The 25,305-nt window shown below is 43.4% G+C and overlaps 1 protein-coding gene across 3 annotated transcripts in view; it reads right to left on the reverse strand.

Annotated features, from left to right (window-relative positions):
- LOC136844942 (glutamic acid-rich protein-like) overlaps positions 1–25,305 on the reverse strand; it is a 102,417-nt gene that overhangs the window by 72,939 nt on the left and 4,173 nt on the right. Inside the window, exons 2-3 of one of the 3 annotated variants that reach the window (XM_067114346.1) lie at positions 5,016–5,130; positions 4,728–4,912 (exon numbers count right to left, since the gene is read on the reverse strand). The exons of the other annotated variants lie outside the window; for them this stretch is intronic. Coding sequence (XP_066970447.1) covers positions 4,728–4,912; positions 5,016–5,026 — 196 coding nt within the window. The 5' untranslated portion in view covers positions 5,027–5,130. The remainder of the gene's footprint in view (positions 1–4,727; positions 4,913–5,015; positions 5,131–25,305) is intronic. 3 annotated transcript variants of the gene reach the window in all.

Genomic DNA, 25,305 nt, shown 5'->3' on the forward strand with positions numbered 1-25,305 from the left:
GCTTACCAGCTGAGCTTAGCCACCTAAGGCTCAAAAGACTAAGTTTTTTCAATCGGCAACCATGTCTATCGTAGGTAACTCTATCAGCAATCTTTTTCAAGCTAAGCGTACAGTTAAAATAGTCATTAACCCTGCTGACCTTAAGTCAAGAGCATAAGACAAGGTTAGAGAAGTCTTTTGTTGGGTATTTCAAAGACAATGCTGAAGCAGATACCAAGCAGTGTTTGTCTCATTCTCAAACTTTAACTTCAGGCCTGTTACATGTGATTGAAATATTCTTTTTGGAGAGCCAATAAGTGATTCAGTATTCTTTGTGGGAGAGATGTGGGGGCATTTTCATCTACTTCACCATCAGTCCTCATATCCCATGTATTTGAATGGAGATGTGTATAGGTTCCAGGGTTATTAGTCTCTAAAGTACTTGAGAGGTATGTTAATTTAAACAATTATACCTTACCAGTAAACAGCCTTGTTTCACCATCTATGGCTTTTTCAAACTCCTTTAACTCTTGGCATTTTCTGAACCTAGGTCTCTGCCTCGGATCGCCTTTCTGTGCTTTCATGAAGCCTTCAGACACTAACAACCTTGGAGACACTGGTACTAGATCTGCAACTTGAATTGCAGTCCAAGACAATCACCCCTAACTTTGATAACCCTCAACAAATCATACTTATCAGCTGCATTATGCTGGAATTTGGCTAAGCCAGCTGATCAGATCAAATCTGATCTCTAACTGACAAAGTGTGAAATACAGTTTAGTTTAGGTTAGAAATTATACAGGATTACTGTTAACTGGGGAAGATATTGAATGATTAAGAGCACTATAGTCTTTGTTACTTACCATAAGGCCAGACCCCCAAAATGCTTCTGAGAGGTTTACAGGTTACTGTATAACTGAAAGATAGGGTTATGATAATACAGGGAGTCCCCAGTTTACAACGGGTTTGGCTTACGACACTCTGAGCTTACAACGCTTTTCAAATATATTCATCAGAAATTATTTCCCGGTTTACGACGCATGTTCCTGGGGTACGACGCTTATGACGTTGATCCGACGGAAGCAATATGGCTCCAAAACGGCAGAATAAAAAAATTTGGAGTTTTTTTTTTTTAAACTCAATAAAAATGCATGGTATGTAGTTTTCAAGACACCCAAAGGATTAAAAGTATGGTTTCCTTAAGATTTTCGATGATGTTTCGGCTTACGGCAATTTTCGGCTTACGACGCAGCGTAGGAACGGAACCCCCATCATAAACCCGGGACTACCTGTACACAGCTTTCATGCTGCAAAACTAGTTTTTTCATTTAACCCTATTAACCATAAACTGATTTCTCACTAGTCTCCAACTACACAACACAAACAGTATGTATGATGCTCTTTTAGGCTTGACATGCCATTTGCAAGGAAACCTTGATAGGGATTTTGAGTGCAGATTAATTCAAATAGATTTTAGTGCTGCTCTTGATTTAGTAAACCACAAGGCACTTATTTATAAACTTCAGGATCTTGGAGTGGGAGGATATGTTTTAGTATTACTTCAAGATTTCCTTACAGGCAGACAACAGCGAGTTGCTGTGAACGGGATCTTTAGTGAACCATGACCTGTTTTGTCTGGAGTTCCACAGGGTAGTGTTCTTGGTCCACTGTTATTTTTAGCGTATGCAGCGATAAGGTTGTTGGCCTGGAAAACAAGACTGCTCAGTATGCTGATGATGCAACACTTGTGGGAGTAGTAAAGTCTCCACTTATGAGAAATGAAACTGCCCTCAGCCTCAATCGGGACGTGGACAGAATCAAGGAATGCTGTAGTCAGTGGGTTATGAGGCTGAACTCAAGTAAAACAAAAAAGACTACTGATTAGCACATCTCGTACAGAATTCCCACCCCATCCTCCCCTTCAGGTGGATGGAACTTTGCTGAATGAGTCTGAAGCTTTAACTACTCTAGGTGCAACTTTTGACTCGCATACTGTATAACTTTTGAGAAACATCTAATGAAATTTTCAGCAAATGCTGCACAAAAGGTAGGTCTCGTTGGTAAGGCTTCATATATTTATAACAGCGATAAAATCAATGCAACCTGTTTCAGGTCGTTTGTGCTTCCTTTACTAGAATACTGTTCTCCGGTGTGGATGTCTGCTTCTGCCAGAGATTTATCTCTTTTAGACAGAGGGTTCGTGGTGGTAGGTTTCTGTTTCCAATAGTAGCAGTTAAGACTTGGCCATCAATGGAAGGTCTCTTGTTTATCACTTTTTCATAAGTTTATTTCAACAGAGATCTTTCACATTCACAACTGATCCCTGATGCTGTTTATCTACAAACAAACAGATGAGTCTGGTGATATTCACAACAATTAACGAGAGCCAACATGATTGATGGGTTGTCCCAAAAAACTAATTTTGGGTTACATATAAGAAAAATTTTTCATAAAAAGTTTGTCTTTTGATGCTGGAAAATTCAAGAACAAATTCCAAACTATATGCAAATTTCAAAAACAGTTATCATTACAATTGTAACTGACATATGGAAAACCAGAAACAATGCTTACGTAGTCATGGACCAAGAGTGTCCTGAATTCAATTTGAACATCTCTGCATATCTGAAATGGTAGTGCTCTCCACTATGCCCGCAAGGTTTGAAATACACAGCTAATGAGATTAACAACATGCATGAGTAAATGATGGGCCTCTTATCTAAGCCTGTAAAACAAAGGCCTTCTCATCAAAGCCTATTAAACGAAATGTTAGCTACTACTTATCATCCAGTGCCCAGTGACAACTGATTTCAGATATAAAAATTGTTTATGCTGCAATATTTTTAGCTAGCAGTCAGAATGGTACAGACAACCAACATAAAGAATAATTCTTCTTCATCATGATGATAACCAAATATCTGAGCTAAACTGCTGAACACAGTAAAAAAAAAGTATATGAAATTCTTCAAGTTGTAAATTCAAAGTACACCCACTGATACTTCCTTGCCCATTCAAGAAGAATGAGTTAACACGAACCCAATTATTTGCAACCAGTTGGCAAAAGGAACTACAGATCCAACAACCTGTAATGTCCTCGTATTCATTTCCTTTCATGGCAAAGTAGTCCTTCAATCAATTCAGAATGATGACACACTGTGAATAATTCACAAGCTGCACATTCCTTGTAGGTAAGCATGTAACACACTATGACCATTTAATAAAGGGCTGAACTTTAAATGCAGATCCATTCTTACTTACTTTCACAATAATTGACCTTGCACATAATTTTAACCAAAATCCTCAAAGGACTAATAAATACCACAATTCTTTGGGTTGATGGAAGCAGAAGTAAAGGAAGATGGTATTTAAATTTCACTGACTCAAACTGAATCTCCTTCCCATTGACATTTTTCGTCTAAAATGCATGCCAGTGATATTTAAACCAATTCCAAGCTCTAAACACTGGTCTACCCGAGAAGGTCCAATGCAAGTGTTCCTTGCCAATGCTACAGTGCACATGTTGAAGGAAAGACCATCAAGCACTGAAAGGATAATTATCTTTCATGTTACCTGCCGTTGTTGTCAAGATAATACTTTTAAAAATCAAAATAAATCAAACCACACCTGCCTTCTCATATGGTAGTTTAACCAAAACTGTGTCAAAATTACTGACTCAGATTTGCTTGGCAAGCAGAATTAGCTTTCTAAATGAGGTGAAAATTGGTGCAAGGCTGTTGTAATATTCCATGTAAGGAACATAACTGCCAACTGACACATCCTGAACAAGTAAAAGAAGTAAAGTAAAATATTCATGTGTGCCACAATGCCAATCTCGTGGCATTCCAGTCTTGACAGTGTCTATTGGTAACTTCTCATGTCTACCACCATTCATTTATACACCTTTGAGACAAACATCTTAGGTGTTACTCTTGCCAGGAAACTTTATACTCTCCATAAACAAAATTTTCCAAAGATATCAATACCCGTTAAAGCACCATTTTCACTCAATGGCATGATAATCTTCCCACTGAAATACAGGTTGGGCATCCAGAATTTTGGGGGAAATGGATGGTACGTGATTGCTGGAAAACCTAAAGTCATTAATATGCACTTTGAAGATGCTACCTTCTTCTGACTTGGTTTCAGTACCTGGAATATCTTGTCAAAATACTACAGGGTGTCCCCAAGTTACAGCGGCACCGACTTGCGGCGTTCCGATCTTACAGCGCTTTTTCAAATACACTTATCAAGAATAGGTATCTAGTTATGGCACCGTTAATGGTGCTTACAACAGAATAGGTATCTAGTTACCATGCCGTAAACGCCATTAACAGCGCCTACTTATTAATAAGCACTGACTTACAGAGCGCTGCTGCAACGGATCCCCCACTGTAAGTCGGGGACTGCCTGAACTATGATGAAATAGTTATAGTTTGAACAATTCCATGTAACTCAATGTCAAGACTGAACAAGGTTACTCCTTGGAAAAGAGGGGCATGGACAGAAGACCGATGGAACAGTAAGGGAGGGAAAATTTCTTCATCTCCATGCTGAAAACTGCACCTGTCACAATGCTGCATATAGAAGCTCTTCTATATTGCCAGTGGTAAAATGTGTAAATCTTACCACTGCACAGTATATAAAACTGCAGCATTCTCTACCATTTCAACACATGGTGCTCAAATGCCACACAGTCAAGCAGGGGTTTACGTGCATAATTTTCTACAGAACAAAACATCTCATACAATTACCTGGATGTACATATGAGCAAACTCTTCCAACCTTGTCACAAGCACGATTTTGTTGCCAACCAGGACATATAGTTGATCTGAAGTTCTTGAAGTGGAACAGGATCTCCAACGGTGAATGTGCATGGGAGCATTTGTCTTTAGCCTCACAGGAACCTGACTCTTCCAAATCTGTACACATTTCATCACTGTAAACAATATACAATTCAAATACATTAATGTTTTAGTTTTATGAAAGTAACAATATTGCAATACAGTTATTAATATATGCTTCTGTCCCTTAATTTTTACCAACTATCCATCAGCAACAGGGTTGAAGATGCCGGGCATGCACTGAGCACATGTGATACTTGCCATCAACATGTTTTCCTCAAAAATCCTTCCCAGCACAGATAATCATGTCACACTAGAAGAAAAAGATACATAACCTTTGTATGCTTGTGACCTAACATAAAAGAGGTTCAAAATTCTTGTAAAATGTTGTGATGAACACATCTTCATATCAATTAACACTTAAACGCCGACTGGACGCATCGTACGTCGACTAAAATTGTCTGTTGGGTGCAGTGGACGACTGTGCGTCACTACAAAAAATTTCAACCTTGGTCAACTTTGACTAGACTGGAAATGGTCGAAAAATGCAATTATAAGCTAAAACTCTTACATTCTAGTAATATTCAATCATTTACCTTATTTTGCAACAAATTGGAAGTCTCTAGCACAATATTTCGATTAATGGTGAATTTTTGAAAAAACTTTTTCCTTACGTGTCCGTGGTAACTTTCGGCCAAAAATTTCAGAAATTCTTACGTCATTTTGTCATAATGTTTGCACCAGTTTATATTAGTCGTTACATAAAGTTTTATATATGGAAATGTGCACAATTTCATGTAGAATACAACAGACAATAACTCATGGTTGTAGCTTTTATCAGTTTTGAAATATTTCCATATAAATCATGATAAGTGCCAAAATTTCAACCTTCAGTCAACTTTAACTCGACCGAAATGGTCGAAAAACACAATTGTAAGCTAAAGCTCTTACATTCTAGTAATATTCAATCATGTACCTTCATTTTGCAACAAACTGGAAGTCTCTACCACAATATTTCGATTTATGGTGAATTTTTGAAAAAAACTTTTTCCTTACGTCCGCGCAGTAACTCGGCCGAACATCTCAGAAATTCTTTTGTCACTTTGTCGTAATGTTTGCACCGTTGTATTTTAGTCGTTACATAAAGTTTTATATATGGAAATGTGCGCAATTTCATGTAGAATACAATAAAAAATAACTCATGGTTGTAGCTTTTATCAGTTTTGAAATATTTTCATATAAATCATGATAAATAGAAAATATTCTACTTTCGGTCAACTTTAACTTACCCGAAATGGTCGAAAACTGCAATTGTAAGCTAAAACATTTACAGTCTAGTAATAGTCAATCAATTACCTTCATTTTGCAACAAACAGGAAGTCTCTGGCACAATATTTCGATTTATGGTCAATTTTTGAAAAAAACTTTTTTTTCGTCCAGCGTTCACAATTCATGCATCATTTTGTGATAATATTTTTCTGTGTTGCTTTGATCGTTTTACAATTTGTTATATACCAAAATCATTGCAATTTAGTGTACAATACAAAAAAAAAAAATAACTCGTTAGCTTTAACCGTTTTGCTCAAGTTTGATTTGTATACAATTATATATGAAATTTTTTTGTGCTGTCATATATTTCAATATTTATATATGATGACATTTTTTCATTTCTGATGGTTGCATACTAAACTTCAGGCAATGACAAAAAAAGAGCCAAAAATGAACTCTTAATCTTAAAAACTAAGCGTGCTGTGATTTTTTTAAAACTTTTTTCCGTCGGCGCTAACTCCTGAACGCCGCCGGCATACGACAGACACTTTTGTAAATAGAGGCTCGGCGTTAGAGGGTTAACGGAACATAACTTACCTTTTGAGAAACAGCTCCACACAAATCTCTTCAAAACACTGCTTTGATCAGTACAGCCTCATTACAAACTAATTAAAAAACCACAGCGCAGTATGTTACCACAAGATAAACTAATGGAGTTCTTGCAGTAACATGAGCACTGTGTCATCATAGTGCCTGTAGTATCAGAATTGGGCTACAGAATTTTGCCCTTGCATGTCATGAGACCTTTACCACTGTACTCTATGACTAACTGACAAATATTCAACTAAAGTAACTGTACTGCCTTTTTATGACTAAATTTTATAGGTCAGGATCCCTGCTTCAATTTTTGTCTAAATCAACATCATTCCACACCCAACTATACACTACTTTTCACAAGCAGTTCCCCATAATGCATAATCAACTTGCAGGGTGTACTGTATCTTACAGGCGTATACAACAACCTTAAAAATACCACTGCACTCTTCTCCACTGAAGGATAATTTTTCGTGAGCAATTTCAATTTTTATAGAAAAATGTATAATGTTAGGGTCTGTCACAGTTCCCAGAACCTCCATGTCAACAAACTTGCACATTCCTTAATTCCCAGAATATATAATGCAGTCATGCTCCTTAAAGTAAAGACATAAATCTTCAGCCTTACAAGTGTCCTTATAATTTTTCATGTTACATTCTCTGATTCTAGTGGAGAGAATCGAAGGTGCAGTTCTGGAGAAGACTGGCTGCTCCAACATGGAGAAACCAAAGAAGAGATGTCATAGATCTCCATCTCTTTTGTTGTCATCTCATTTATCTTCACTGACGTCTGTTCGTTCTATTCCACAGCAGCGTTGGAGGAAGAACTTTATGGCCTCCTCGTAAGAAGTTCCACAGGCCCTCTTTGGATTCCTGGTCCATTTTTCCTTTATCTGGGGGCAAGGCCGACCGCCTGTCTCCTACTGTTGATTCTTGGTTGGCTAATTGCAGCCGTATTGTCGTCTCCAAGTTTGTTCCTGGTTCGTCTCCAGCCACCCCTCCAGGGTTAGATGCAGTTATGGACAGTTGTGACTGCCAAGGTTCACAGCCATACATCGTCTTCTTTAACTACTGATGAGCGTCTCCCAGTTCCTGTTTCTCATGCAGCAACGCACTAAGCAAGAAAAGTCTTCTCTAAGAGCTGTAGATCTATGCACCACGCTCCTCCTCAAGAAGCTGCAGTTATTACTTCTTCTGCTCGTCCTGTTCAAGACGCGAGGGTGAAGGCCATGGCCTGAGGGAGCTTTCTTGTGATCAGGACCATTCCTCTTTTAGGACAAGTAGGTACAAGTAGTCCACACACTCTTTCTTGTGGCCAGGACCATTCACCACCTAACTAAAGTCCTATACGGCAACGAGAGCAGCATCAGCTGCATTCATACAGCCAAGAACGTTCTTCTTGTAATAAAAGTTCTGCACAGCCATGGAATCAGCTACAGCCACCTTCTCCAGTCGAGTCTTTGATCTCCAAGTTGGCTTATTCAGGCTCTAAGCCTGCCACTCCAGTTCCCCCCCCCCCACCTCCTGGGGATATACTGTACAGGGAATAAAGAAGGTGCCACTACTAAGGGCCTCTACCAAGACAAAGTCCCTTCTCTTTCGTTAAAACGATACACACCCAAAAGTGTTAGGCCCTGATAATTCTTATGCTCCAGCATTCACCACTGATGCAGGGGATGCTGCTGATTTGGTTGACAGGCCAGATCGAGAATCTTCTGGCCTGGAAGCAGAATGTCCTCTCCCTCTCGATGTATACAACCAAGAACTATTAACAACGTATGCAGAAGCTGTGGATCTCATTTGTGAATACAGTACAATGAATTAATGGAAGAGACTGTGGCTACCCATTCAGAATATCCTTCGGGTCTCAAAACCCTTGTGGGGCCCAAGAAAGAAATGAAGGCATCGTTCGGGTTGCCGTGTTCTAACCATGCTGACTGTGTTCTCAACCAGATGAGTTCTCTTGTCTCTTGGTGGGACATCTCTCTTTGGTCTAGCAGGTCCTTTAAGTTGCTCGAACCTCCTCTTACACGATATAAACATTTTTGTTACTTCTTACGCTGCACTGCAAACAAGGCAGGTGATCCGGACCTAGTTTGCCTAGGCCCAGGTCTTTCTTTAGGTCAAATCCAGGCAGAGGGTACCTCCTTTACACATCAAAAGACGGCTACATTGGAATTGACTGCTTCAACAACGTTTCAGGTGGTCTCATAGCTCAATCTGTGGTCATTGACAGCTGGCAAGATTTCTTCTGCTGCCTTGCCTACTGACAGTGAGGAGAGTACCACCTTTCTTAGACTGTTGCAGTCTGGTGGCAAGACTATTTCTTATTTGGTTCACCTAATAGCTAACATATGGGGTAATTGGATGCTGAAGTGAAGAGATGCTGCCCTCTCTAAGATCTCCAAGTTTGTTGGCCACGAGTCTACCCTGGCACTGAGGAATGGAACAGTTCTAGGATCTTCATCAATCTTCCCTTAGGACCTAGTTGAGGCTGCAGTGAACAGATGAAGAGCAGACAATAATGACCGTCTGGTACACCAGGCTGTTAATAAGTCTTCTGGTCCTTCACATGCCAATGTATGACCTAGATTTCAGGTTGCCATTTACCCTTTGCCTAAGAGATCTCAAGCCATGAGTGGGTCCTTGTAGGGGCCCACAGCCTTTGCCTGCACCTGCTAGGAAGACAACTTAGCAGCATCACTTTCGGGGGGAGGGGGGGGTGCCTAGCAGGCCATTGGGCAACTTGGCAGCAGCATGGAGCAGAGACCTGGATAGTAGACATTCTGCGGGTGGGATATCTAAAATAAACCCCCTGTATTCGTGGGGGATGCATTCCAGATATTTGCTGAATAATTAAAAACTAAATACTTAGAACTCCCCTCTAAAAATGCTTATAACTGCCTATCTGAAAGTCCAAATACCAAATGTATACTTATCCAACAACAAGTATAACTTAAATTATTATCCTATTACTACAGCATTAATCTTTAAAAACTATATATTATCAATATCATTTCACAGTCATCTTAACCATTAGTACCCTTAAAAATATATACATACACCCTTCCAGTTAAGAGAGAGAGAGAGAGAGAGAGAGAGAGAGAGAGAGAGAGAGAGAGAGAGAGAGAGAGAGAGAGTTTATCTCTTTAATCTCTTGAGGAATGTTACTCAATTTCTCTTTACAAAATTTATGTTTGCTTTTGTCTTCCAAAGATGTATTAACTACATATTTTTAAAACATTACGAATACACACAAACAAACAGTGTGCATATGTGTTAATACCAATCGGTTGAAGAGATTCAAATTAGTAGTATCTTTTCCTGAGAGAGAGAGAGAGAGAGAGAAGAGGTGAACTAAGTACTGTATCTATTTTTCTGAGCTCAGCCCCGTGTCAGCCGGTGAAATTCCATACTAACACGAATTTCTAGGTATAAATATTGCTAAATATACCAGAGAAAAAAGCTTTCAGGAATGCTGGAGTTACTACCCCCAGATCGAGCGTCTTCTAATGAAGACGTCGGTATAACCGAGGGTGAGTGAAAGAATCACAACCACAGAGCCACACTCGATAGACATCCCCATGTCAAGATCCCCGGGAAGAGCGAGGGCCGTGCCAGCGCCCACACTCACCCGCCCGCCACGCGGCGACTCCAGCGCCATCTGAACTCATTCCATTTCTAGCACTCGTTTTGATCGCTGTTTTGTTTGTGGCTTGTGTTTTTTTGGCGTGATTTGCCTTTGTTTCACCATGTCGTCAAGCACCTTTACTGTTTCAAGTTAAGTACCATATTCTTGTGGGGTTTTTATGATAAGTTTGGCTGTTTTACCCGTATTTATATATTATACGGGGGAATCTTGTTGGGACGCTGTGGGCCCCTTATCAGCCATGTCGTCGACCGCGGTATGGTCGTCAGCTTGTTCTGTTTGGGTTTCTCTTGGTCGGTTACATTACTTATCATTATCCCCCTAGGATTCATCCTGGTGGTCTTGCCTGGGTTGGGTCTTTGGGCTATCCTCTAAAGTTAATTTCGTAGAACTTCCCATCATAGGGGTTCTTACATTTAGGGTTCCCGTAGTATTTCCCGCCTAGGTATCTCCCCAGGATGTTTTCCCCATTGGTCAGTATAGATTTACTATTATGTTTGTGCTTGATGTCATGTTTTATTATATTTTAAATCTTATTATTATTACTGCGGGCGTCAGGTACAGTCCTATCTGTTTACTTCCTGTCGCTTTGTTGGTTAGGCTACGTGCCAAGCACAAGCTGATATTAATGTCTAGTGTATATGTTTAGTAATGGTGGTTAATTATTTATTATTTCTAGTTAACATCCCTGTCCTAGCCCTGCCTAGTGCAAGGTTAGGCTTTCCTGGTAGCCTATTTGGCCTCCCTCTCTCCCTTGTACCTTGGGGTAGGTTAGGTGAGAGGAGGGGATCAGCAGATGGAGGGAGTTTCTGTTGTTGTTCCGTCCACCGACCGTTGTTTGGGTGGTGGAGTGAGACCCCATTGTCCTCCCCCTTCCTTTTGGAGGGCTAGAGGTTTTTCCCTTGGGTGTGTCTCCTCCATGCTATTTTAGCATTCCCTTACTTTACGGTTCTGGCTGGCCTTCGGCACAGGAATTTCTCTCCCTGTTGGTTCTACATCCCTCCCTTTCATTCTCCCCTTCGTATTTTATAGACTGCGTCTATTACAAGGTGTCAGCGTGGGGGTCGTAGGCTACTTCCCTTTCCCTTCCTGTTAAGGGCAGGCCTAGAGCTCTCCCTACTTGGGTATTACTTTACCTAGTACGGCTTGCGATTTACAGTTGAGATGGGTACACGTCTTCCCTAGTCTCCTGTTTTCCTCTTCTCTGGTCTAAGCCCTTCCTTACTTAGCCTTTCCCCCTTCCCTAGCCTACCCTAAGTCAACTCCTTGTCATCTATCACGGTGTGACATCGGTCCCCGATGTTCACCCCGAGTGCTTGGGTCCTCCCTGGTGGAGGGATTCGCTCCCTCCCAGGGATGGTTCCTGGTGACAACCGTCTTGACTTTATGTTTCGTTTACCCGCTCTCCTCGGATTGAGTGGGTTTTCGAACATTTTCAGGGTTGCCCTTCCCCCCTCCCATCATCTCCTGTCCTCCCTTTGCCTCCCGCATTCACCTCGGCGTCTGGGTCATTCTAGTCGGAATTGATTGGCGCGTACACCTGCCCATGTGGGTCCAGTTGTGTTTTTGCCTCTTCCTTCTTGTGTACTCTAGTGGTAGAGGCTTGGGATCTCCGGTAGTGATGGTATCGGACTTCGGGGGACTCTACCTCATATGTGGCGTTGTTAACTGGTTACTTTACCACCCTCTATGTGTATACATTTGTTACTGGTCCCCGGCGGCTTAACCCCGCCGTCGGGTTGATATGTTTGCTTTAATCTTATATCAGAGTCCGGTGATCCTTCCCTTGGGTTCCGCCGGTTTTATTACTGGCGGTCCTTGTGGTGAGGGTCCTGTCGATTCAACTCTCTTGTTCCGCCGGAGTATTCCGGCAGTCGGGAGGTTTTTTGTTTACCATATGTTTGTTGCTGGTCCCCGGTGGCTTAACCCCGCCATCGGGTTGATATATATTTGTTGCTGGTCCCAGGCGGCTTAACCCCGCCGTCGGGTTGATATATATTTACTTTACTTTAATCTTATATCAGGGTCCGGTGATCCTTCCCTTGGGTTCCGCCGTTTTTATTTCTGGCGTTCCTTGTGGTAAGGGTCCCGTTGATTCAACTCTCTCGTTCCACCAGAGTATTCCGGCAGTCGGGAGACTTTTTGCTTACCATGTGTTTTACTGCCCCGGCTTAACCCGCCCGTCGGGTTGAGATATTTACTTTAATCTTATATCAGAGTCCGGTGATTCTTCCCTTAGGTTCCGCCGTTTTTATTACTGGCGTTCCTGGTGGTGAGAGTCCCGTCGATTCACCTCTCTCGTTCCGCCGGAAAATTCCGGCAGTCGGGAGGCTGTGCTTACCATATGTTTGTTACTGGCCCCCGGCGGCTTAACCCCGCCGTCGGGTTGATATGTTTACTTTAAGTTTCTTTGCTTAGTAGGTCCGTCTCTGACGGGGTTTTTCATTCCACCGGAGTTCTCCGGTAGCATGGTATGAAAATACTTATCCCTACAGTTTAAGTTTCTTAGAGTGGTAGATTCATGTACTTTTCACACTTACAGACTGTTCGTTGTGGGGAGCCCGGATGTGCCGCCATCCTCCACCAACCCTACGGGCATGTGGTGTGTCGGACTCATGCTGGCTGTGCGGTCCGGCTTGATGACTTGATCATCTGGCATCTGGACGGCTGTGAGGTTTGCTTCGCATCGTATGGATGTATCCAGGACGAGTCGGTAAGCTACTTACTTCCGCTTTACCACATTAGTCACAGTTTATTGTTTGGTCACATCTGGCTCTTATATAAACACGGTATTAGCCCTTTTTGACACTCTGCCCCTTTCAGGTTGTGAGTCCTTCAAGAAAGAGGCCTTGGGGTCTCTCGCGCCTGGGTAGCTGGGTTCGGGAGGAATGTCCCGTCTGGGAAACCCTATATCCTCGATGAAAAGCTGAGGACCTACTTTATCCCAGCGCCGGATCACTGCGGCCGTACCATCTGATGTGGCCGCACCTATCATCGAGCAGATCCGGGCCGCGACCCAGCCCCTGCAAGGGGGACCCCTATACACGGGGATTACAGAGTCGCCGCGCGCTCGACCTGGACCTCGAGCCGATGGTCACCGAGCAGGACCAGGGGTAGGTATTGAGGTAAGTGAGGCAGTGGGGTGGCGCCCTCTTTGATCCCCCTCCTTCATCATCCTCTTCCTTTCAGGCCTTCACTAAACCTTCTATCTTGAGGACAGAGTTCAGTCTACTGTCCCCAAGTTGAAGTCGTCGTTGAAGGCAAAGGGCTATAAGTCCCTCGTCTTCACGAAAAGCCTCTCCTTTCCCAGCGTCGAAGCCAAAGGGTGCTGACCCTTTGCCTTCCGGGAGCAAACCGAGTACCTCGGGCAAAGGAGCGAGTAGGTGGGCGGCCAAGCCCAGCCCTCCTCGCCAGCCTGCCTTTGACCCTGAGGCGTTTGCTGGGGTGTTGTTGCAGAGGTTCTCTACGGAGGTAGACGCTAAGCTAAGTAAGCTTACTGAGAAGCTTCAGAATCATGAGACTCTGATCGCTGATATGTCGCGCTCCGGTGGGGCGGGGTGCACTATCAGTTCCCTGACACCGCTGCCCTCCCTCCTTTTTGCGTAAGGAACCCATGGCGTGTTGCTCTTCGTGCTGTCCAGCATGAAGGCACCTTGACCATTGAAGGCCTAGGTACCAGGCGTCTAGAAGAACTGGAGTTCTTCCCGGCTGATCTCTTGCCCCCCTACCCAGGCTTCGTTAGGCTGACAGAGGAAGCCTGGGTACGCTCAGTTGAGGTCCCTAAGGAGACGGTGATTTTCCCTAGGGATCAGGCGCAATCTGTTCTCTTGCGCACTTTTACCGGGTGGCAGGCAGAGGACACGGAGTTGACCCCCTTCAAGGGCAACTTCACTATGTTTTCTCTCGGTGGTAGGCTACCCTCCCTGCCTGAACAAGGTTGCTATCGCAACCGCTCAGGCTTGCTGGGAAGGCAAACCCTTGCCTCAGCTTCCGGAATCAGACCCTACATCTCTGATCTTCCCGGGGTGAATCTGGTAGACTGCCACTCCTGCCTGAACAAGGTTGACGAGCTTCTGGAAAGGCAAACCCTTGCCTCAGCAAATCAGACCCTACATCTCTGATCTTCCCCGGGGTGATGAGTTCTCGCTCCGTCCACATTTACTGTCAGTAAATTGGACGCAGATTGCGGCGATCAAACCAGTTCAGAGAGCAGCTTCTAAGCTACGGAAGCTCTCCTGAAGGCTGAGTTCGAAGCACGGTGTCGGTTGAGCCGGTCTTTGAACTCGCTGTGCCTGTCAGAAGCGGACCGTCTCCTTTTCAGAGGAGCCATTGTTTCAGGTTCTGACTAAATCCCTGTTAGCAGGGTTTCAGTTGGACCTGTTCGACTTCATGGTAGCAAAGATGAACTGCCGTAAGTTCATCTTCGCTGATGCCACTATTTGTCATGAGCCTAACAGGCTTTCTGGGGAGCCAACCTTTTCCCAGACGATGAAGTCTCCGGTGTCCTGGGCGAAGCAACCAGGGCCAACCAGAGTCTGCGCTCCCGGTGGGGTATCTCCGCTCTTAAGCGGAAGACCTCTGAGTTTAGCGGTTCCCAGAATAGGACTGGGAAACGTTACAGGAAGCGCAGGAGACCCCAACATCAGACGGTTGTTCAGGCAGTTCCGCTCTCGACGGTGAGCCAACCATCCACCTCCAAGGCCCAACCCCAACAGTATGTGCTGGTTCAACCAGCCCAATCCCTTGCTGCACCTACGTATGTCTCCTCACCAGCATACAACCCTTCCTATGAGGGCCGTGGGGTCTTTCACGGCCTTAATAGGAGCGCAAGGGGGGGTAGAGGTCGAGCCCCCTTCAGAGGCAAGGCTGAACCTGTCTCCTGGAGGAAAAGTGGCCACGGTAGAGGAAACAAACCTGCTTCCTCCCACTGAGACCAGTTAGGTGGGTGGACGCCTATACTGGTTCAGAGACCAGTGGTCCTTTAGTCCCTGGACACACAGTATCGTGTCCAAAGGTCTGGGTTGGAACTGGATCAGGGGCCCCCCTCCCATGACCAGGTTTTACCAACCTTCCTCCAAAGCCCTACAGGTCTTTGTGACGGAGCTACTCAACAAGGGAGCAATAAAGAAAGTGAGGCACCTCAAGTTTCAAGGCAGGCTGTTCACTGTCCCCAAGAAAGTTTCCGGCCAGCAAATAGTGATTCTAGATGATCGAGTTCCTGGGGTCGTTCGGCTTACAATTGAACAGGGAGTAGTCCCGCCTGACTCCGGAGTCTCGGTTTCAGTGGCTGGGTCTCAAGTGGGACCTAACCTCGTACAAGTTATCTCTTCCGCCGGCCAAGCGGAAGGAAAACTGATACTACCAGAAAGTTTCTGAAAGGCCAAGTAGCCTCCCGCCGGACTCGAGAGGTTTCTCGGCTCTCTTAAGTTTGCTTCAGTGACAGACCTGCTCTTAAAAGCGAGATTAAAGACATCAGATTCAGAGACAGAGTCCCTCAATCCCTCAAATCCTGGAGAGAAGGCTTCGCCCGTGGTCCACAGTCCAGGGTCTCTCGAAGTCTGTTCCACTTCAGTTCCCCCTTCCAGCTCTGGTAATCCACTCAGACGCTTCTTTAAGCGGCTGGGGAGGTTATTCACCAAAACAAAAAGTCTCAAGGGATATGGTCTACAATGTTCCAACAGTTTCATATAAACACCTTGGAAGTTGTGGCAGTGTTTCTAATTCTCAAGAAACTCCGCCCCGCCAGCCAGATTCACATCAGGCTGGTGTTGGGCAGCGCCGTGGTAGTTATTGCTTCAACAGGGGCGGCTCCAAATCAGGTCGCGTAAACCAGGTGATGGTAGCTATCTTCTCCCTGGCGAACAAGCACGGCTGGCATTTGTCAGCCACCCACCTAGCGGGGGTGCGGAACGTGGTGGCGGTCTCCCTGTCCAGGACTACTCCGTTGGAGGCGGAGTGGTCTCTGGGCAGGGAATCGTTCAACTGGATTCGCCGCCGGGTTCCAGGACTCCAAGTGGATCTGTTCGCTACGAAGAACAATTACAAGCTTCCCTGTTATGTGGCTTCCAACCTGGACCACCAGACCTTTGCCACAGATGCGATGTCCATAGATTGGAACTGTTGGGAGGTGTACTTGTTTCCCCCAATAAACATGTTGTTGAAAGTACTGCACAAACTCAGGTCATTCAAGGGCCAACTAGCTCTGGTAGCTCCCTATTGGCCGAAGAGCAACTGGTTCCCTCTGCTCCAGGAACTCAAGTTGCGGTGTCATCAGATACCCAAATCCAGACTGACCCAAGTAGTACAAACAAAGGCTGTGTCTGCTTCCTTAAGAATTCAGAATGCCCTAGCTTTATGGACTTTATAAAGTTTGCTGCAAAAAAGGGAGCAAACATTGACCCCGTCAACACTCTGTTTCTAGAATCTGATAAGGGAGATTCTACTCTCAGAAAGTATGATTCAGCAGTCAAAGAACTAGCATCCCTTTTGAAGGCATCTGAAGCTCAAACTGTGGCTACTAACCTAGTGGTTACTTTCTTTAGATCATTGTTTGAAAAATGCCTCGCCCTGGCCACTATTACTGCAGCTAAATCAGCCTTAAAGTAGGCATTTCTGATTAGCTTGGCTTCAGGTGCCAGAATTTCAAAGCTATCGGCTCTCGCTAGAGGTGATGATCATGTTGATTTCCTCCCATCCGGAGAAGTCCTCCTTTCCCCTGATCATAGGTTCCTAGCTAAAAATGAAGACCCTCAGGACAGGTGGTCCCCCTGGAAGGTGGTGTCTCTTCCTCAGGACCAATCCTTATGTCCAGTATATACCTTAAAGTCTTATCTACTGTACAAAGAACTCCACAGTATAAATCGGGTCCTCTTTTTATCAGGGAAAAAGGTGGAACTCTTTCGTTGAATGCCATAAGACAGCAAATTCTGTATTTTATTAAACAAGCCAACCCGGATTCAGTCCCAAAGGTTCATGATATCCGTGCAGTAGCTACCTCTACTAACTATTTTCATAATATGGATTTTGCTTAACTTACCGAGTATATGGATGGAAATCACCTCTAGTGTTTAAGCCACTATTTAAAATCACTCGAAGCCCTGAAATTTTCTGCGGTGGCTGTGGGGAGTGTCATCTCCTCACCTTAATTATCCTTAATCCTTTTCCTTTCCCCCCCCCGCCTGCCTCATTTATTTCTCTGCCTGCCTTTCTGGATCAATCATGCCTCACTGCCTTGCTCCTCATAATCGATGCTAGTATTACCTGGTTATTGTTTGTCTTGTTGGTCGGATTTTGATATGCTGTGAGTTTAGATTAGGGTAGAAGTACTGGAGCGGTTTTTATTTTGCTTCATGTACCTCAATTCCTGGTTTTGTATATATCTCATTGTTCTTAGATTTAAGTTTGTATTTCATGTTTATACCATTATGTTGTGGGGGTCTTTTATTCCACCCCTAATTACATTGTATTTTTGTCATTCCACTTTGTTCTTAGACTTAAGTTTACATATTCATTGTGTCTTTATACGGTTGGGTGTGTGTTGTTTCACCTGTACTTACCTGTTATTAAATCTAATTTTCCTTGATGAGATATCGTAATTAAATCTATTTTTTCATAGCATGTGTTTTTGTTCTGATCACCTTTCGTTTTCTGTTGTAGCTTTGCAGTCTTGGCATGATTCTCTGTCACTATTTCATCGCTGACACGGGCTGAGCTCAGAAAAGGGATTTTGACAAAGGAAAATCTATTTCTGAGGGAGGCCCCTGTCACCCGGTGACCCTCCCAGGAGCAGGTTTGCCCCCTACTTGCTCATGCCAATCCTGGGGTGGTGCTAGTCTGGAATGAGTTCAGATGGCGCTGGAGTCGCCGCGTATGGCGGGTGAGCATGGGCGCTGGTACGGCCCCTCGCTCTTCCGGGGATCTTGACATGGGGATGTCTATCGAGTGTGGCTCTGTGGTTGTGATTCTTTCACTCACCCTCGGTTATACCGACGTCTTCATTAGAAGACGCTCGATCTGGGGGTAGTAACTCCAGCATTCCTGAAAGCTTTTTTCTCTGGTATATTTAGCAATATTTATACCTAGAAATTCGTGTTAGTATGGAATTTCACCGGGTGACACGGGGCCTCCCTCAGAAATAGATTTTTCCTTTGTCAAAATCCCTTATCTATCTATTTATTTCTCACATTCTACCCTTTGGAGAGAGAGAGAGAGAGAGAGAGAGAGAGAGAGAGAGAGAGAGAGAGAGAGAGAGAGAGAGAAATTGATTTGATCAGAAATGTGAGTAATTTGACATACTTGACAGGTTCACCCTCCTCCCTGAGCTCCATGACTCAGGAAAAGATCGGGGTTGAAATCTGTTAGTTTAAAATTTTTCATAACTTAGTATAAAAGTACATAAATGTAATTCCAGTATATTATTATTATTATTATTATTATTATTATTATTATTACATCTTATTAGTTTTATTAATACAGTACTTGAAAATTAGTACTTATTAGCTAAATCATTTATTTATAATACAAAACAAACATACCATAAAAATTCTGTCTTTTCCTGAGAGAGAGAGAGAGAGAGAGAGAGAGAGAGAGAGATTTTTCAGTATATCCTTTGTAATGGTATTTAACTACTAAGTTGGCAACACTGACCCATTAAGTGGCAACACTGACACCCAACCCTTGCTGTCAGGTTAACTGACATATCTGACAGGTTCAGCCTCCCCCCTCTCTCCAAGTCTTACAGCAAAAGATTAGGGGTCGATATTTATTCCTTTAAAATTTACATAATTTATTATTTGTAAACTAAAATCTTACTAATTCACTACAGTACTTTCTTTAATGTATTAATATTACTGCTGTTTACATTAATATTAATATTTGAAAATTAGTAAATCATTTATTTATTATACAAAACAAATACAGTAAACATACATCTCAGTAAAAGAGAGAGAGAGAGAGAGAGAGAGAGAGAGAGAGAGAGAAATTATTATTTAATCTTATTAAACTTAATATTGATATTTAAACAGAACCCTGGCCGTTAACTGGGGACTGCCTGTAATATGATCGACAATCGATCTGAATTAATAATAAGTCCCACGCTAAGTTTGACAGTTCACGAAATGGCTGACAGTGACAGCTCACTGTGATGGACCGAGTACCTCTCGACTCTGACAATAACAAAGTCACGTGCGCGAGATCAGCAGAGTGAAGGGTAAAGCTGGCTGGCAGACTGATACACACGACACATGTCAAATACCGACTCTCTATATTTACAAATTACAAAATGAAATACACAAATCTTTTCTGAGTGTACGATGCATGAATGTATTTAGAAGTTAATTAAGTTGAAAAACACTCCACGAGACTAGGAACTGAATAAATGATCTTTTAATTTTCGAGCAAGAACGGCACATGTAGGGAGAACTAGTGTCTGGCTCAGAGTTCTCTCGGAGTTGCTGGCTTGATAAATTACTGTACTTACTCCTAAACTAATTCGGACTCTAACACTTTCTATAGCTTTGCAAATTGTGCTCTAAGCTTGGCAAAAGAACTTACCTAGCCTGGCCTGGCATCCCCTAGCAAGTCTAAATAACGCAATCGTTGCCAACATGCAAGGCAAAGATCATTACTTAGAAAATTACACACATGCAATGCTAGTTAATGTGTAAACTGTGCCAGGATGAAAACTTTGCACCTTGCCTATGCCCACAGCACTTTTCGAGCAGGAACTAATCCCTAATGATAATTTTTATGAGTTCCTATTCACAAATTACAAACATAAATACACTATTTGCGAAAAAGAAAAGTACTTACAGCTGTATACGCACTGTTCCAATTGGTTTGCCCAAAAATTAAAAGAAATTTAATTTAAGTGATTCGTCTCACTTCAGCAACAGCAAGTCCAGCTACCAGAAGTTAACTAAGCTAATTGCTAGAATCTTGCAGAAAATACTGGCAAGTTTGCCAACTATTACGGTTGTGCGGGCTATGAAAGGGACTCACCTGTTTGACTGACGCGCAACTGGAATGCCACCATTACCGAACATTAATACAAAGAAATTGATGCTCACTGGGGGAAAACAGAAATAACACCCCTGGCCTTAATTAACACATGTATTTACAGTTATGTTAAATCAATGGAGTGGATGGATTAAATGGTACAGTAAGATAATAATTAATTCAATTTCACAATTAACTTTAGGATTCTTCATGTAGAACAGGGTTATTGGTTTGGAAAACTGAACTATGCAGCAAGCAAGACTCTCAGTTCCTCTTTGCAACTGAGAGTAATGATACACAGGTCACTGACTCCTGTAAGCAGAGAGATGACAGGTGAGTGAAAATTCCCTCAAAATGCCTATCATATGGACAATGATAACAAGAGCAAGATTCGATGAGGTTATTACTTCACTGACATATCACTTTCAAAGGGATAATTACTCATTAATTCACTGAGATTAAAGGGACACTTGACATAATTTTACTGCACCTGAAGTTAAACATGGAAAGGAATGATAAAGAAGAAAAGTTCGAGATAAAAGAATAAATTAAGGGCGAACTCCTTGCACTCCAGACATACCTTTTTGCAATGTGGCAAGTGCTTAGCAACAGTCAGTGGATTTTCCTTCCAGCATCAACTGCGGTAGGCAGACTAGATGATTGCTTCACTTTTAGGACATCAACAGAGAGTGGGCCGCCCCTTGAATCAGCCCCTGGGAGGCTTTCTTAAGAGTTCTTACTCTGACAAGAGCTTGAGTGTGACTGCTCCCTTGTTTTCAAGCAGCGCCCTTCTACTGCTTCATGGTATGCCTCTGGTTACTGCCTTACCTTTGGATGACCTGCAAAATATACAGGAATTCACCCAGCAGACACATGAAAACCAGGTGTTCTCCCTTGGGAGAGATTAAGACAGATTTAGCGAAGGGGAGCAGATAGAATGGATCCCACACCCTGAAAGCTCTCTTCTACAGCCTATAATGATTTGGTTCCTTAACATGGAAATTCTTCAGTTTCTTAAGGAGCATAAGGCCCGATATTTGTTACAACATATATAAAAATAATAGAAAGGATGCTGTTACATAAACTTACCTGCATGATCACCAGATCCAGCACGTGATGCATCGCCAACCTTCCCTCTGCCCGCAGGAAGAGGAAGGTTATGGAAAGAAATAGGGAGGAGTCCAGTCACTCGCACATACACTCTAACTCTCACAACCATAAACCTTAGGCAAAATACTACCTGCCCCTCTAGTGGAGCCAGTAAGTTACATAACTTGCTGGGCAGCCACAACAGAACCCAAGAAAAAGTGTCCAAGGACCTATGAGCAATGTATGGAAGGTAAAAGGAGGTGAATGTGGTCTGTTGTGACCACACCCCTGGCTTCAGTACCTGAGCAACCAACAGGTTCTTCCTGAATGCGAGGGACAGACCAATGCCCCTGATGTCGTGAGCTCGTACTCGGAGCATAATGCTGTCCACCTCGTCATACAGAGAGTACGCCCATTTGATCACCTCATACACCCAGAAAGAAATGGTGTTTTTGGACACCTCTTTCTTGGTCAAGCTGGTACTAACAATGAGTCGTCAACACTCAGGCCTGAGATGTCAAGTCCTCTTAAGATAGTACAGCAGCACCCTAACTGCACAAAGTAGCATCTCGTCTGCATCATTATCAGCAAAGTCCTCTAGGGAGGGATAGAGGAAGACTTGAATCTGCTGTCAGGGACTGACGGATTCTGAGTCTTCGCCATGAATTCCGGGACAAATTTGAGCGTGACAGATCCCCATCCCCTTGAGTACTTAACACTGAAGGAAAGGCCATGAAGTTCGCTAACTCTCTTCGCCAATGCCAGGGCAAGCAAGAAAACAGCCTTGAGGGTCATATCCATTTGACAACTCTCATGAGGGCTCATATGGTGTACAAGTAAGGCTCTAAAGAACGAGAGTCGCATCCCACTCGGGGGCCTGAGTTCCCTGGGAGGGCAAGACTTTTTGAAACTTTTCATCAGCATGGAGATTTCCCATGAGGAGGAGACATCAATGCCTTTCAGATGAGAACTAGACCCAGGGAGGCCCTGTAACCCTTAACAGGTAAGACAAAGAGAAGCTTCTCTCGGCGAATAAAGATGAGAAGGTCCGCTCCGACCGGAGAGATACCCTGTCTATGACACCAATCACAGAAGATGGCCCATTTCCCCAGGTAGACATTTGCAGAGAATTTTCACAGGTGTTCAGACATCTCTGTTGCTGTGCAGTAAGAAAAGCCTCTTGCTTGCAAGAGATGCTGGACAGTCTCCAGCCGTGAGATGACAGTGAACCCATGGACTGGTGGTACCTCTCTAGGTATGGTTGGCACAGCCGATTGTGCCAGGGGGAAATCTCCCCCGGTGCCTTGGCGAGAAGAGCTAGCAGGTCCGGATATCAAGTGGCCTGGGGCCACTTGCGAGCCACCAGGGTCGTTCTGAGGTTCAGGGTGATCATGACCCTTTGATCATTGTTTGAATCAGACAAAATGGAGGAAAAGCATACACTTCCAGGTTGCCCCTGGCATGACCGAACAGAAGACTTGCAGCTTCCTGTTGTGCTGAGTGGCAAACAAGTCTATCACTGGATTGACCCCAAAGGTTGAACAACCTCTCCGTGATGTCTGGGTGTAGAGACCACTCTGTCGATAACACCTGACGCTGATGGCTAAGCTTACAGGCAGTCCCCAGTTATCGGCGGGGGTTCTGTTCTGAGGGTGTGATGATAACCAAAAATCACCCCTAATCGAATATTGGCGATTTCGGGGCTTTTTTTGGCGATTTTTGGGGCTTATTGATTTTCGGTTATCAATACCTCTGTTAGGTATGTATCGGCGCCAAAAATTGACGATTTTCATCACTAGACAAGCCCCGTAAAACCAGATCGCCATTAACTGGGGACTGCCTGTATTTGCCACTACATTCCTCTTGCCTGGAATGTATCTGGCTGACAGCTTAACCGAGTGAGCTATTGCCCACTCCTGCACCTGCACGTCAACTCGTGCAGCTGAAGGGACAACAGGCGCCCTGCTTGTTGACATATGCCACTACCGTGGTATCGTCACTCATCAGTACCACGGAGTGCACCATCACTCAATCCTGAAACTCTTGGAGAGCCAAGAAGCTGCCTTGAGCTCCAGGATATTGATGTGGAGGTACTTGTTGTTCTGGTTCCACACACCTGAAACTAGCAACTCTTCCAGGTATGCACCCCATCCCTCGTTCGATGTGTCTGAGAACAGAAGCATCTCTGGAGGGGAAGTGTGCAGAGACACTCCTTTCAAGAAGTTCCTGTCATCTGGCTACCAGGTTAAGTCCTGTCTCACTTCCCTCGAGAGAGGGATTGGAAGGTATGGGGAGTCCCTTGCCGGAGACCAGAACTCCTTCATTCTCCAATGAAGGGAACAAGATGAAGCCTCCAAAGACGACAGGTGACTGAGAAAGACCTGCCACTGCAGAGTTGGTTCCTCCTGTTGAGACAGGAACAACTGCACTGCCTCCTTGAACCTGCTGATACGTGAGTCCAAGGGGAAGACTCTCACTGCTGCTATATCTATCAGCATGCCCAGGTATATTATCCTCTGCTTGGGTATGAGACAGGACTTCTTGAGGTTTATGATAACCTCCAAGGTTGCAGCAAAACTTGAGAAGACGATCTCTGTCCTAGAGCAACTGCAAATGAGACCTCGCCAGGACTAGCCAATCCGAATGGGCACCAAGTCGACACAAGGGTGAACACTTGCATGAACACCTAGGGAGCAGTTGAAAGCCTGAAACACAGTGCACTGAATTGGCAAAGCGACTCCTCAAAGATAAAGCAGAGGTACTTGCGGGAGGACTGAAGGATGTGTATTTGGAAATATGCATCCTTCAAGTCCACCGTAAACATGAAGTCCAACTCCCTGATGGCCGGGAGCACTGAATGTGTCACTTCCATCATGAACCAAGTCTGGCGAACGAATCAGTTCAAGGGAGAGCGGACTATATGACCAGTCTCCATCCCCCATCACTTTCTCTACAAGAAAGTGACGGCTGTGAAAGCCCGGGGACCAACGTCACGACTTCCACAGCGCCTTTCTTCAGCATCAATTCCACCTCCCCCTGTAGTGCAAGATCCTTCTGTGAGCAGGGAACATATGTTTGTTAAACTATCTTGTTATGTTTTTATTATTATTGCACAATTTAATGAAACAATCATTACATCCACGTGTTATCATGTATATTTCTTGTTTTATTTGTTTTTGTTGTACAACTATAGGTGATGGAGTAATCTCTTCTTCTTCGACATAATCATTGTTATCTATGATATGGTTCTCTTCAACTTCTTTGTTGTTTAGGATATCTGCTTACATAGACTTTACTATTATTTTAGGAGATAAAGGTATATTCTTAGCTTGTTTTTGTTTTTATTCTTTCTTCATATCCTTTATCTTTGGTTTAACCAATATTTCTCTAAAAATAGTTGGTTTCTTTGTTTTGGGTGGTGTTCTCTCTAAAGGTCTTTATTTTATATGTAAATTACAGTAGATCACAACTTTCCTCCCCTATTTCTGTAGTAGTGTCTCCTTGTGCTCCTATTTGCAATAATATTTCAAATGAATTTAACAGAATATTATCCATATCATTTGTACCTGTTTCTTTATTTTTTACCATTTTTTGTTTTTCCCCCAAAACATTAATTTCTTCTTGAGATTTACTTTTAGGTGTTCTGTTACATCTATCTGTATGTGTTTTCTTTCATTATTGGTTCTTGTTATGAAGAATAAGCTTGTTATGAAGAATAAGCAAGTTTCTTAGCAGGATCTTGAATTCCTCTGACTTTCGATTCTAATTTAGCCTCTTTTATAGACATCCCTGTTCTTTCTTGTAACATTTTCAATTCTGTATTGTATGTCTTAATACATGCATTCTTTGGATCTTGCATGATGATTCTGCCCACAGTTTACACACTGGTGA

Source organism: Macrobrachium rosenbergii, chromosome 13 (genome assembly GCF_040412425.1).
Source record: "Macrobrachium rosenbergii isolate ZJJX-2024 chromosome 13, ASM4041242v1, whole genome shotgun sequence".
Taxonomy (NCBI): domain Eukaryota; kingdom Metazoa; phylum Arthropoda; class Malacostraca; order Decapoda; family Palaemonidae; genus Macrobrachium; species Macrobrachium rosenbergii.